The 13,964-nt window shown below is 40.7% G+C and overlaps 1 protein-coding gene across 1 annotated transcript in view; it reads left to right on the top strand.

Annotated features, from left to right (window-relative positions):
- The window catches only part of LOC112237591 (glutamate receptor ionotropic, NMDA 3B-like), a 103,235-nt gene that overhangs the window by 81,813 nt on the left and 7,458 nt on the right, over window positions 1-13,964 (top strand). Inside the window, exons 12-14 of the mRNA XM_042318727.1 lie at window positions 146-291; window positions 13,274-13,389; window positions 13,705-13,783. Of these exons, the coding sequence (XP_042174661.1) occupies window positions 146-291; window positions 13,274-13,389; window positions 13,705-13,783 (341 nt within the window). The remainder of the gene's footprint in view (window positions 1-145; window positions 292-13,273; window positions 13,390-13,704; window positions 13,784-13,964) is intronic.

Consider the following 13,964-nt stretch of genomic DNA (forward strand, 5'->3'; position numbering starts at 1 on the left):
TCTCCCACTGGGGAGAAGCAATATTCTGTGTACGGGCCTCTCATTTCTTTATGTGGAATACTTCTTAATGTATTCTCCTTACCTTAAAATAATCCCCCTCGTCCTCCCTCCCCTCGTCCTCTCCCCCTCCCCCTGTCCCCCCCAGCTGCACCACCCATCCCGTGGGTTCAGGTTTGGGACAGTCAGAGAGAGCTCTGCAGAGGACTACATGAGGAAGAGTTTCTCTGCTATGCATGACTACATGAGACGTTACAACCAACCCACCACACCAGACGGAGTGGACATGTTAAAGTAAGAGCCACACACAGTCTGTTGGCTAACCAACCAGTTACCCTGGTGTTGTGTTATGCTAAATTATTTCATTTACTCTTAATTCCCCCACGTCTCCAGGCATTTACAGTTTTTCTTAATCGATTTGGCTCAATTCTCGAAAGCAATTTTTTTTTTTTTTTTTTAAATAAGTTAAAATGTCTGAACAATTAGTTTCTTGTTCACACCAGATTTGAATTTCTTATTCATGTAAGCAAATTGCAGGTGTTTTGGGACGTGTGCCAAAGAGGAAGTACAATTGACTGCAATTTGCACAATAACTACATGTACATGACTTGCTGATCAAAACTGACGAGTTGATTCTCAGTGAAATGATCATACTCTTCACAACTTCTAACCATTCTGTCATCGTGTGAGCCGTCACAGTCAAAATGATCCATTCAATGATCAAAATCAGTCAGACGTTCATGTATATTCCATAAATATCTATGACATGGAATGTGTGTGATGTCTGCGAAATGGGCAAAGGACCTGCCAGGTGACATAGTGATGCAATAGGAATCACAATCCTACCAATCAACCAATCAAGTTTGGAAGCATATATATGGAGCACAATCACAACCATTTTTGAACATCACAACCCTGAACAGCAGCTACATGCTCGTGGAAGAGAAATAAGAAGATGTGTAAGAATGTGTGGTGGTGGTGTTAGGGGAAGACATAATAGAGGAAGAGGTAGAAGGCAAAGAGTAAGAGTCCCTGATGAAATCAGAGCCACAATTGTGGACCATGTCATAAACCATGGTGTTACAATTGGAAGAGGCTGGTCAGAGAGTACAGCCTAATGTAAACAGGTCCACAGTGTTATAAACCATGGTGTTATAATGGAAGAGGCTGGTCAGAGAGTACAGCCTAATGTAAACAGGTCCACAGTCTTATAAACCATGGTGTTATAATGGAAGAGGCTGGTCAGAGAGTACAGCCTAATGTAAACAGGTCCACAGTGTTATAAACCATGGTGTTATAATGGAAGAGGCTGGTCAGAGAGTACAGCCTAATGTAAACAGGTCCACAGTCTTATAAACCATGGTGTTATAATGGAAGAGGCTGGTCAGAGAGTACAGCCTAATGTAAACAGGTCCACAGTGTCATAAACCATGGTGTTACAATTGGAAGAGGCTGGTCAGAGAGTCCAGCCTAATGTAAACAGGTCCACAGTCTTATAAACCATGGTGTTACAATGGAAGAGGCTGGTCAGAGAGTACAGCCTAATGTAAACAGGTCCACAGTCTTATAAACCATGGTGTTATAATGGAAGAGGCTGGTCAGAGAGTACAGCCTAATGTAAACAGGTCCACAGTCTTATAAACCATGGTGTTATAATGGAAGAGGCTGGTCAGAGAGTACAGCCTAATGTAAACAGGTCCACAGTCTTATAAATCATGGTGTTATAATGGAAGAGGCTGGTCAGAGAGTACAGCCTAATGTAAACAGGTCCACAGTCTTATAAAATGGTGCAAATGGAAGAGGCTGGTCAGAGAGTACAGCCTAATGTAAACAGGTCCAAAGTCTTATAAACCATGGTGTTATAATGGAAGAGGCTGGTCAGAGAGTACAGCCTATTGTAAAAGGTCCAAGTGTTATAAACCATGGTGTTATGATTGGAATAGGCTGGTCAGTAATACAGTAATAAACAGTCCACAGTGTTATAAAATGGTTAAATGGAAGAGGCTGGTCAAGAGTACAGCCTAATGTAAACAGGTCCACAGTCTTATAAACCATGGTGTTATAATGGAAGAGGCTGGTCAGAGAGTACAGCCTAATGTAAACAGGTCCACAGTCTTATAAACCATGGTGTTATAATGGAAGAGGCTGGTCAGAGCAGTACAGCCTAATGTAAACAGGTCCACAGTGTTATAAACCATGGTGTTATAATGTAAGAGGCTGGTCAGAGAGTACAGCCTAATGTAAACAGGTCCACAGTGTTATAAACCAGGTGTTACAATGGAAGAGGCTGGTCAGAGACTACAGCCTAATGTAAACAGGTCCACAGTGTCATAAACCATGGTGTTACAATGGAAGAGGCTGGTCAGAGAGTTCAGCCTCATGCTGGTCCACAGTCTTATAAACCATGGTGTTATAATGGAAGGGCTGGTCAGAGAGTACAGCCTAATGTAAACAGGTCCACAGTGTTATAAACCATGGTCTTATAATGGAAGAGGCTGGTCAGAGAGTACAGCCTAATGTAAACAGGTCCACAGTGTTATAAACCATGGTGTTATAATGGAAGAGCTGGTCACAGAGTACAGCCTAATGTAAACAGGTCCACAGTCTTATAAATCATGGTGTTATAATGGAAGAGGCTGGTCAGAGCAGCCTAATGTAAACAGGTCCACAGTCTTATAAACCATGGTGTTATAATGGAAGAGGCTGGTCAGAGTACAGCCTAATGTAAACAGGTCCACAGTGTTATAAACCATGGTGTTATAATGGAAGAGGCTGGTCAGAGAGTACAGCCTAATGTTAACAGGCACAGTGTTATAAACCATGGTGTTATAATGGAAGAGGCTGGTCAGAGAGTACAGCCTAATGTAAACAGGTCCACAGTGTTATAAATTGTGCAAACATACCGTAGGGAAAACAGGTAAACATGTACTTTACGGCATCTCATTCACAACAATACAGCAACTATTGTAAAGGTAAATGAGAATCACAATATGTATGAGGAATATACAGTAATACAGTAATACAGCACAATTTGAATGGAATATACTATCTGTAACATGATCTCTGTGAATCCTACATGTCATATATAGGACTGCACAACGACCTCATGCTGGTGACAGAGCAGCTCTACATGTCATATATAAGACTGCACTACGACCTCATGCTGGTGGCAGAGCAGCTCTACATGTCATATATAGGACTGCACAACGACCTCATGCTTGTGGCAGAGCAGCTCTACATGTCATATATAGGACTGCACAACGACCTCATGCTGGTGACAGAGCAGCTCTACATGTCATATATAAGACTGCACTACGACCTCATGCTAGTGACAGAGCAGCTCTACATGTCATATATAGGACTGCACAACGACCTCATGCTGGTGGCAGAGCAGCTCTACATGTCCATATAGGACTGCACAACGACCTCATGCTGATGGCAGAGCAGCTCTACATGTCATATATAGGACTGCACAATGACCTCATGCTGATGGCAGAGCAGCTCTACATGTCCATATAGGAGCTGTGGTACAGTATGTTCATGACTGCTCAATGACCTCATGCTTGTGGCAGAGCAGCTCTACTTGTCATATATAGGACTGCACAATGACCTCATGCTGATGGCAGAGCAGCTCTACTTGTCATATATAGGACTGCACAACGACCTCATGCTGATGGCAGAGCAGCTCTACATGTCATATATAGGACTGCACAACGACCTCATGCTGATGGCAGAGCAGCTCTACATGTCATATCCATAGGACTGCACAACGACCTCATGCTGATGGCAGAGCAGCTCTACATGTCATATATAGGACTGCACAACGACCTCATGCTTGTGGCAGAGCAGCTCTACATGTCATATATAGGACTGCACAACGACCTCATGCTTGTGGCAGAGCAGCAGTATTCAGCCATCAGCAAGAACAAGACATTTGCAACATGGTCATTGCCAACAATTCCATCAGGCTAAAAGAGAGATCCAAAGTACAATCAAATGACAGTATCTTTGCAAATATCAATTCTGTCAGCATTTCCACTATAGACAGATTTTTGAAGAAAAAAAATGACTATGAAACAACTGTACAAGGTGCCATTTGAGAGGAATAGTGACCGAGTGAAGGAGCTGCGGTGCCAGTATGTTCAGGTAGGAGCTGTGGTACCAGTATGTCCAGTTAGGAGCTGTGGTACCAGTATGTTCATGTAGGAGCTGTGGTACCAGTATGTCCAGGTAGGAGCTGTGGTACCAGTATGTCCAGGTAGGAGCTTTGGTACCAGTATGTCCAGGTAGGAGCTGTGGTACCAGTATGTCCAGGTAGGAGCTGTGGTACCAGTATGTCCAGGTAGGAGCTGTGGTACCAGTATGTTCAGGTAGGAGCTGTGGTACCAGTATGTCCAGGTAGGAGCTGTGGTACCAGTATGTCCAGGTAGGAGCTGTGGTACCAGTATGTCCAGTTAGGAGCTGTGGTACCAGTATGTTCAGGTAGGAGCTGTGGTACCAGTATGTCCAGGTAGGAGCTGTGGTACCAGTATGTTCATGTAGGAGCTGTGGTGTGGTACCAGTATGTCCAGGTAGGAGCTGTGGTACCAGTATGTCCAGGTAGGAGCTGTGGTACCAGTATGTCCAGGTAGGAGCTGTGGTACCAGTATGTCCAGGTAGGAGCTGTGGTACCAGTATGTCCAGGTAGGAGCTGTGGTACCAGTATGTCCAGGTAGGAGCTGTGGTACCAGTATGTCCAGGTAGGAGCTGTGGTACCAGTATGTCCAGGTAGGAGCTGTGGTACCAGTATGTCCAGTTAGGAGCTGTGGTACCAGTATGTTCAGGTAGGAGCTGTGGTACCAGTATGTTCAGTGTAGGAGCTGTGGTACCAGTATGTCCAGGTAGGAGCTGTGGTACCAGTATGTTCATGTAGGAGCTGTGGTACCAGTATGTTCAGGTAGGAGCTGTGGTACCAGTATGTCCAGGTAGGAGCTGTGGTACCAGTATGTTCAGGTAGGAGCTGTGGTACCAGTATGTTCAGGTAGGAGCTGTGGTACCAGTATGTTCATGTAGGCTGTGGTACCAGTATGTTCAGGTAGGAGCTGTGGTACCAGTATGTCCAGGTAGGAGCTGTGGTACCAGTATGTTCAGGTAGGAGCTGTGGTACCAGTATGTTCAGGTAGGAGCTGTGGTACCAGTATGTTCAGGTAGGAGCTGTGGTACCAGTATGTTCAGGTAGGAGCTGTGGTACCAGTATGTTCAGGTAGGAGCTGTGGTACCAGTATGTCCAGGTAGGAGCTGTGGTACCAGTATGTCCAGGTAGGAGCTGTGGTACCAGTATGTCCAGGTAGGAGCTGTGGTACCAGGATGTCCAGGTAGGAGCTGTGGTACCAGTATGTTCAGGTAGGAGCTGTGGTACCAGTATGTTCAGGCAGGAGCTGTGGTACCAGTATGTTCAGGTAGGAACTGTGGTACCAGTATGTCCAGGTAGGAGCTGCGGTACCAGTATGTTCATGTAGGAGCTGTGGTACCAGTATGTCCAGGTAGGAGCTGCGGTACCAGTATGTTCATGTAGGAGCTGTGGTACCAGTATGTTCATGTAGGAGCTGTGGTACCAGAATGTTCATGTAGGAGCTGTGGTACCAGTATGTCCAGGTAACCCATTGGTGTTCACATGGTATATTGTACAGGGAGTTTTACAGTACTTCAATAATGCCTGTAAATACAGTTGAAGTCGGAAGTTTACTTACACCTTTAGCCAAGTACATTTGAAACTCAGTTTCACAATTCCTGACATCTAATCCAAGTAAAAATACCATGTCTTAGGTCAGTTAGGAACACCACTTTATTTTAAGAATGTGAAATGTCTGAAAAATAGTAGAGAGAATCATTTACTTCAGTTTCTATTTCTTTCATCACATTGCCGGGGGTCAGAAGTTTACTACATACACTCAATTAGTATTTGGTAGCGTTGCCTTTAAATTGTTTAACTTCAGTCAAATGTTTCGGTTAGCCTTCCACAAGCTTCCCACAATAAGTTGGGTGAAACTTGGCCCATTCCTCCTGACAGACATGGTGTAACTGAGTCAGGTTTGTAGGCCTCCTTGCTCGCACACGCTTTTTCAGTTTTGCCCACATATTTTCTATAGGATTGAGGTCAGGGCTTTGTGATGGCCACTCCAATACCTTGACTTTGTTGTCCTTAGGCCATTTTGCCACAACTTTGGAAGTATGCTTGGGGTCATTGTCCATTTGGAAGACTCATTTGCGACCAAACTTTAACTTCCTGACTGATGTCATGAGATGTTGCTTCAATATATCCACATTATTTTCCTACCTCATGATGCCATCTATTTTATGAAGTGGCTGTTTAAAGGCACAGTCAACTTAGTGTATGTAAACTTCTGACTCAGTGGATTTGTGATACAGTGAATTATAAGTGAAATAATCAGTCTGTAAACAGTTGTTGGAAAACTTACTATTGTCATGCACAAAGTAGATGTCCTAAACGACTTGCCAAAACTATAGTTTGATAACAAGACATTTGCGGAGTGGTTGAAAAACTAGTTTTAATGACTCCAACCTAAGTGTATGTAAACTTCCGACTTCAACTGTACTTCTTGAAGTTGTAGATACCCATAAGAACAAGAAACATTTCTACTTTACTAAACTGTCAGATTCTAGAATAGGCTACGTAAAACAAACTTTCTATTTTGTTTCTGTGTTACTATGTAGAGAATAATTGAGCTGGAAGGACATGAAATGACCCACAATCTTGTTTTTGTGGACGACGCTGGGTTCAATCTGGCCAAAGACAGGAGACGTGGACGCAATCTCATTGGACACCGAGTCACAATTGCCACACCAGGCCAACGTAGGGGCAATATTACAATGTGTGCTGCCATTTCTGAGAATGGTGTGAGCACACATATTCCACATTGGGCCCTATAACACCCAACTTCTCCTGTCCTTCCTAAATACACTTTACAGAGACCTAATAGCAGAACACCAAAGAGGTTTAGTTAGACCAGATATGACAAATTATGTAATTGTGTGGGACAATGTCAGCTTCCACCGAACCAACATCGTTAGGGAATGGTTTGCTGGGCATTCCTTCCACCATCCTCCCCAATCCTGAATCCGATAGAAGAGGGTTGTTCAGCATAGAGGTGGAAAGTATATGACTGTCGGGCACAAGATCAGATGTCTCTGTTAGATGCCGTGAATGCTGTTTGTGAGGACATGACAGGCGATCACTGCAGGGGATGGTTGCTCCACGCAAGGAGACCCCCCCCCTCAGAAAACATCTTGTTGGCCAGACCAACAAGAGTGACAGGATGTTATTTTACAGAACCACCGCAGGGTTTTTCATTGATGCAGGTTTTTTTTCATGGGATGTCATTTTGTGGTAGATTTTCTGTTCACTAAAAATGACTACATGTAAGAAATACAAATGTGCAAATCCATAAACTTTGACCTACTGTTGAAATCGGTTACTAAAAAGCTCAGTGTGATGCACAATAGCATTCAGCTAGACACAACTGACATTCTGGTATAGTGCAGTCAGTGTCAACAAAAATGTATAACACAACTGACATTTGTAATATAACAAACATTTCCAGGGTTGACTGGCATGGTGAAAAAACATCTAAACATTTTGACCAGTACGGCTCACGCGATGACAAAAAAAAACGTTTCAGTTTGGTGGCATTGGCCAATTTACTGACACAATAAACTAGGTTTTGAAGCATGAATTAAATGTTTTGGGTGAGTTACTACATTTTGCAGACATGCAATAGAGTTGGGATGTCCCATAAAACAGTTGTGACAATTACACTTAAAGTTTAGAGAACGTTCAGACTGTGTCAAAAAATGAGCCAAAGCGATTGAGGAAAACTGTAATAGAACGTATCGAATGGAGTTAAACTGTCTTCATAACTGTACTAGAACGTATCAGATGGAGTTAAACTGTCTTCATAACTGTACTAGAACGTAGCAGATGGAGTTAAACTGTCTTCATAACTGTACTAGAACGTATCGAATGGAGTTAAACTGTCTTCATAACTGTATTAGAACGTATCAGATGGAGTTAAACTGTCTTCATAACTGTACTAGAACGTATCGAATGGAGTTAAACTGTCTTCATAACTGTAATAGAACGTATCGAATGGAGTTAAACTGTCTTCATAACTGTAATAGAACGTATCAGATGGAGTTAAACTGTCTTCATAACTGTACTAGAACGTATCGAATGGAGTTAAACTGTCTTCATAACTGTAATAGAACGTAGCAGATGGAGTTAAACTGTCTTCATAACTGTAATAGAACGGATCGAATGGAGTTAAACTGTCTTCATAACTGTACTAGAACGTAGCAGATGGAGTTAAACTGTCTTCATAACTGTACTAGAACGTATCGAATGGAGTTAAACTGTCTTCATAACTGTAATAGAACGTAGCAGATGGAGTTAAACTGTCTTCATAACTGTAATAGAACGGATCGAATGGAGTTAAACTGTCTTCATAACTGTAATAGAACGTAGCAGATGGAGTTAAACTGTCTTCATAACTACTAGAACGTATCAGATGGAGTTAAACTGTCTTCATAACTGTAATAGAACGTATCGAATGGAGTTAAACTGTCTTCATAACTGTAATAGAACGTATCAGATGGAGTTAAACTGTCTTCATAACTGTACTAGAACGTATCAGATGGAGTTAAACTGTCTTCATAACTGTACTAGAACGTATCAGATGGAGTTAAACTGTCTTCATAACTGTACTAGAACGTAGCAGATGGAGTTAAACTGTCTTCATAACTGTAATAGAACGTATCAGATGGAGTTAAACTGTCTTCATAACTGTACTAGAACGTATCAGATGGAGTTAAACTGTCTTCATAACTGTAATAGAACGTATCAGATGGAGTTAAACTGTCTTCATAACTGTACTAGAACGTAGCAGATGGAGTTAAACTGTCTTCATAACTGTAATAGAACATAGCAGATGGAGTTAAACTGTCTTCATAACTGTAATAGAACGTATCAGATGGAGTTAAACTGTCTTCATAACTGTAATAGAACATAGCAGATGGAGTTAAACTGTCTTCATAACTGTAATAGAACGTATCAGATGGAGTTAAACTGTCTTCATAACTGTAATAGAACGTAGCAGATGGAGTTAAACTGTCTTCATAACTGTACTAGAACGTAGCAGATGGAGTTAAACTGTCTTCATAACTGTAATAGAACGTATCAGATGGAGTTAAACTGTCTTCATAACTGTACTAGAACGTATCAGATGGAGTTAAACTGTCTTCATAACTGTAATAGAACATAGCAGATGGAGTTAAACTGTCTTCATAACTGTACTAGAACGTAGCAGATGGAGTTAAACTGTCTTCATAACTGTACTAGAACGTATCAGATGGAGTTAAACTGTCTTCATAACTGTAATAGAACATAGCAGATGGAGTTAAACTGTCTTCATAACTGTAATAGAACGTATCAGATGGAGTTAAACTGTCTTCATAACTGTAATAGAACGTATCAGATGGAGTTAAACTGTCTTCATAACTGTACTAGAACGTATCAGATGGAGTTAAACTGTCTTCATAACTGTAATAGAACGTATCAGATGGAGTTAAACTGTCTTCATAACTGTACTAGAACGTAGCAGATGGAGTTAAACTGTCTTCATAACTGTAATAGAACGTATCAGATGGAGTTAAACTGTCTTCATAACTGTAATAGAACGTATCAGATGGAGTTAAACTGTCTTCATAACTGTACTAGAACGTATCAGATGGAGTTAAACTGTCTTCATAACTGTAATAGAACATAGCAGATGGAGTTAAACTGTCTTCATAACTGTACTAGAACGTATCAGATGGAGTTAAACTGTCTTCATAACTGTACTAGAACGTATCAGATGGAGTTAAACTGTCTTCATAACTGTAATAGAACATAGCAGATGGAGTTAAACTGTCTTCATAACTGTAATAGAACGTATCAGATGGAGTTAAACTGTCTTCATAACTGTAATAGAACGTATCAGATGGAGTTAAACTGTCTTCATAACTGTACTAGAACGTATCAGATGGAGTTAAACTGTCTTCATAACTGTAATAGAACGTATCAGATGGAGTTAAACTGTCTTCATAACTGTACTAGAACGTAGCAGATGGAGTTAAACTGTCTTCATAACTGTAATAGAACGTATCAGATGGAGTTAAACTGTCTTCATAACTGTACTAGAACGTATCAGATGGAGTTAAACTGTCTTCATAACTGTACTAGAACGTATCAGATGGAGTTAAACTGTCTTCATAACTGTAATAGAACGTATCAGATGGAGTTAAACTGTCTTCATAACTGTAATAGAACATAGCAGATGGAGTTAAACTGTCTTCATAACTGTAATAGAACGTAGCAGATGGAGTTAAACTGTCTTCATAACTGTAATAGAACGTATCAGATGGAGTTAAACTGTCTTCATAACTGTACTAGAACGTATCAGATGGAGTTAAACTGTCTTCATAACTGTACTAGAACGTAGCAGATGGAGTTAAACTGTCTTCATAACTGTACTAGAACGTAGCAGATGGAGTTAAACTGTCTTCATAACTGTAATAGAACGTAGCAGATGGAGTTAAACTGTCTTCATAACTGTACTAGAACGTAGCAGATGGAGTTAAACTGTCTTCATAACTGTAATAGAACGTATCAGATGGAGTTAAACTGTCTTCATAACTGTAATAGAACGTAGCAGATGGAGTTAAACTGTCTTCATAACTGTACTAGAACGTATCAGATGGAGTTAAACTGTCTTCATAACTGTACTAGAACGTATCAGATGGAGTTAAACTGTCTTCATAACTGTACTAGAACGTATCAGATGGAGTTAAACTGTCTTCATAACTGTACTAGAACGTATCAGATGGAGTTAAACTGTCTTCATAACTGTATTAGAACGTATCAGATGGAGTTAAACTGTCTTCATAACTGTAATAGAACGTATCAGATGGAGTTAAACTGTCTTCATAACTGTATTAGAACGTATCAGATGGAGATAAACTGTCTTCATAACTGTACTAGAACGTATCAGATGGAGTTAAACTGTCTTCATAACTGTATTAGAACATAGCAGATGGAGTTAAACTGTCTTCATAACTGTACTAGAACGTATCAGATGGAGTTAAACTGTCTTCATAACTGTACTAGAACGTATCAGATGGAGTTAAACTGTCTTCATAACTGTAATAGAACATAGCAGATGGAGTTAAACTGTCTTCATAACTGTAATAGAACGTATCAGATGGAGTTAAACTGTCTTCATAACTGTAATAGAACGTATCAGATGGAGTTAAACTGTCTTCATAACTGTACTAGAACGTATCAGATGGAGTTAAACTGTCTTCATAACTGTAATAGAACGTATCAGATGGAGTTAAACTGTCTTCATAACTGTACTAGAACGTAGCAGATGGAGTTAAACTGTCTTCATAACTGTAATAGAACGTATCAGATGGAGTTAAACTGTCTTCATAACTGTACTAGAACGTATCAGATGGAGTTAAACTGTCTTCATAACTGTACTAGAACGTATCAGATGGAGTTAAACTGTCTTCATAACTGTAATAGAACGTATCAGATGGAGTTAAACTGTCTTCATAACTGTAATAGAACATAGCAGATGGAGTTAAACTGTCTTCATAACTGTAATAGAACGTATCAGATGGAGTTAAACTGTCTTCATAACTGTACTAGAACGTAGCAGATGGAGTTAAACTGTCTTCATAACTGTACTAGAACGTATCAGATGGAGTTAAACTGTCTTCATAACTGTACTAGAACGTAGCAGATGGAGTTAAACTGTCTTCATAACTGTAATAGAACGTAGCAGATGGAGTTAAACTGTCTTCATAACTGTACTAGAACGTAGCAGATGGAGTTAAACTGTCTTCATAACTGTACTAGAACGTATCAGATGGAGTTAAACTGTCTTCATAACTACTAGAACGTAGCAGATGGAGTTAAACTGTCTTCATAACTGTAATAGAACGTATCGAATGGAGATAAACTGTCTTCATAACTGTAATAGAACGTAGCAGATGGAGTTAAACTGTCTTCATAACTGTAATAGAACGTATCAGATGGAGTTAAACTGTCTTCATAACTGTACTAGAACATATCAGATGGAGTTAAACTGTCTTCATAACTACTAGAACGTAGCAGATGGAGTTAAACTGTCTTCATAACTGTAATAGAACGTATCAGATGGAGTTAAACTGTCTTCATAACTGTACTAGAACGTAGCAGATGGAGTTAAACTGTCTTCATAACTGTAATAGAACGTATCGAATGGAGTTAAACTGTCTTCATAACTGTACTAGAACGTATCAGATGGAGTTAAACTGTCTTCATAACTGTAATAGAACGTATCAGATGGAGTTAAACTGTCTTCATAACTGTACTAGAACGTATCAGATGGAGTTAAACTGTCTTCATAACTGTACTAGAACGTAGCAGATGGAGTTAAACTGTCTTCATAACTGTACTAGAACGTAGCAGATGGAGTTAAACTGTCTTCATAACTGTACTACTAGCAGATGGAGTTAAACTGTCTTCATAACTACTAGAACATCGAATGGAGTTAAACTGTCTTCATAACTGTAATAGAACGTATCAGATGGAGTTAAACTGTCTTCATAACTGTAATAGAACATAGCAGCTGGAGTTAAACTGTCTTCATAACTGTACTAGAACGTAGCAGATGGAATTAAACTGTCTTCATAACTGTACTAGAACATAGCAGATGGAGTTAAACTGTCTTCATAACTGTAATAGAACATAGCAGATGGAGTTAAAAAACCTTCAAAACTGTAGATATGCACACACACACACGCACACACACAAACACACACACACACAAACGCACACATCCCCACCTGTGCAGGGTGGGAGTTTATATTGTATTGTTTACATTAAGTGTATTGCAATCGTGAAGTCTTTTAAATTACCCTTGAGGACCTCAATGCAATAATGTTAATGTTATTTTATTGAAGTTATGCATATCTGATCGGTGTGGCTTTGGATTTATCTGTGTGTGTGTGTGTGTGTGTGTGTGTGTGTGTGTGTGTGTGTGCGTGTACGTGTGCGTGTGTTTGCCTGCGCGTGTGTGTGTACCTGTGCGCGTGCGTGTGTGCGCGTGTGTGTGTGCGTGTACGTGTGCGTGTGTGTGTGCCTGTGCGTGTGCTCGTGCGCGTGCGTGTGCGTGTGCGTGTGTGTGTGTGTTAGGACAGATCCTCCCCTACTAGATGCCTTCATCATGGATAAAGCTCTATTGGACTATGAAGTCTCCATCGATGCTGAGTGTAAACTAGCGACTGTGGGCAAGCCTTTCGCTATAGAGGGTAAGATAGACATAGACACACACACACAATGTTAGAAAGGTTTTCACTGCTATGGCTAGTCTGAGTGCCAGTCTGTTTGTGCCATCATGCCAACTCATTGTTATTCAGTGTCATGCCAAACATGTTTGACTTGACAATGACAACAAGGAATTTGGCAAGAGAACTAACAGATCTGGGACCAGGCTAGCTATTCACTGTGACAGACAGATGATTTAACTTGTGTGTGTGTTTGTGTGTGTGTGTTTGTGTGAGTATGTGTGTGGGTGTGCATGTGTGTGTGTGTGTGCATGTGTGTGTGTCTGTGTGTGTGTCCAGGGTATGGTATAGGTGTTGCCCAAGGCTCTCCTCTCACTGCCAACGTGTCTGAATTCATCAGTCGCTACAAGTCAGAAGGGTACGGTAACACACACACACACAGGCATACAGCATGTGTAGTATTTCAGTAATGAAATGACAGGCCCCCACCTGCCTCGACTTCACCTGTCAGATTTGAAGTTGAAACATAGTATTTTTGAGTTCAGGTATAAAGCACTGGGGAGCAGTGACATTCTGTGTGATGGCCTCTCATGTTGTTA

Source organism: Oncorhynchus tshawytscha, unplaced genomic scaffold (genome assembly GCF_018296145.1).
Source record: "Oncorhynchus tshawytscha isolate Ot180627B unplaced genomic scaffold, Otsh_v2.0 Un_scaffold_339_pilon_pilon, whole genome shotgun sequence".
Classification (NCBI taxonomy): Eukaryota; Metazoa; Chordata; class Actinopteri; order Salmoniformes; family Salmonidae; genus Oncorhynchus; species Oncorhynchus tshawytscha.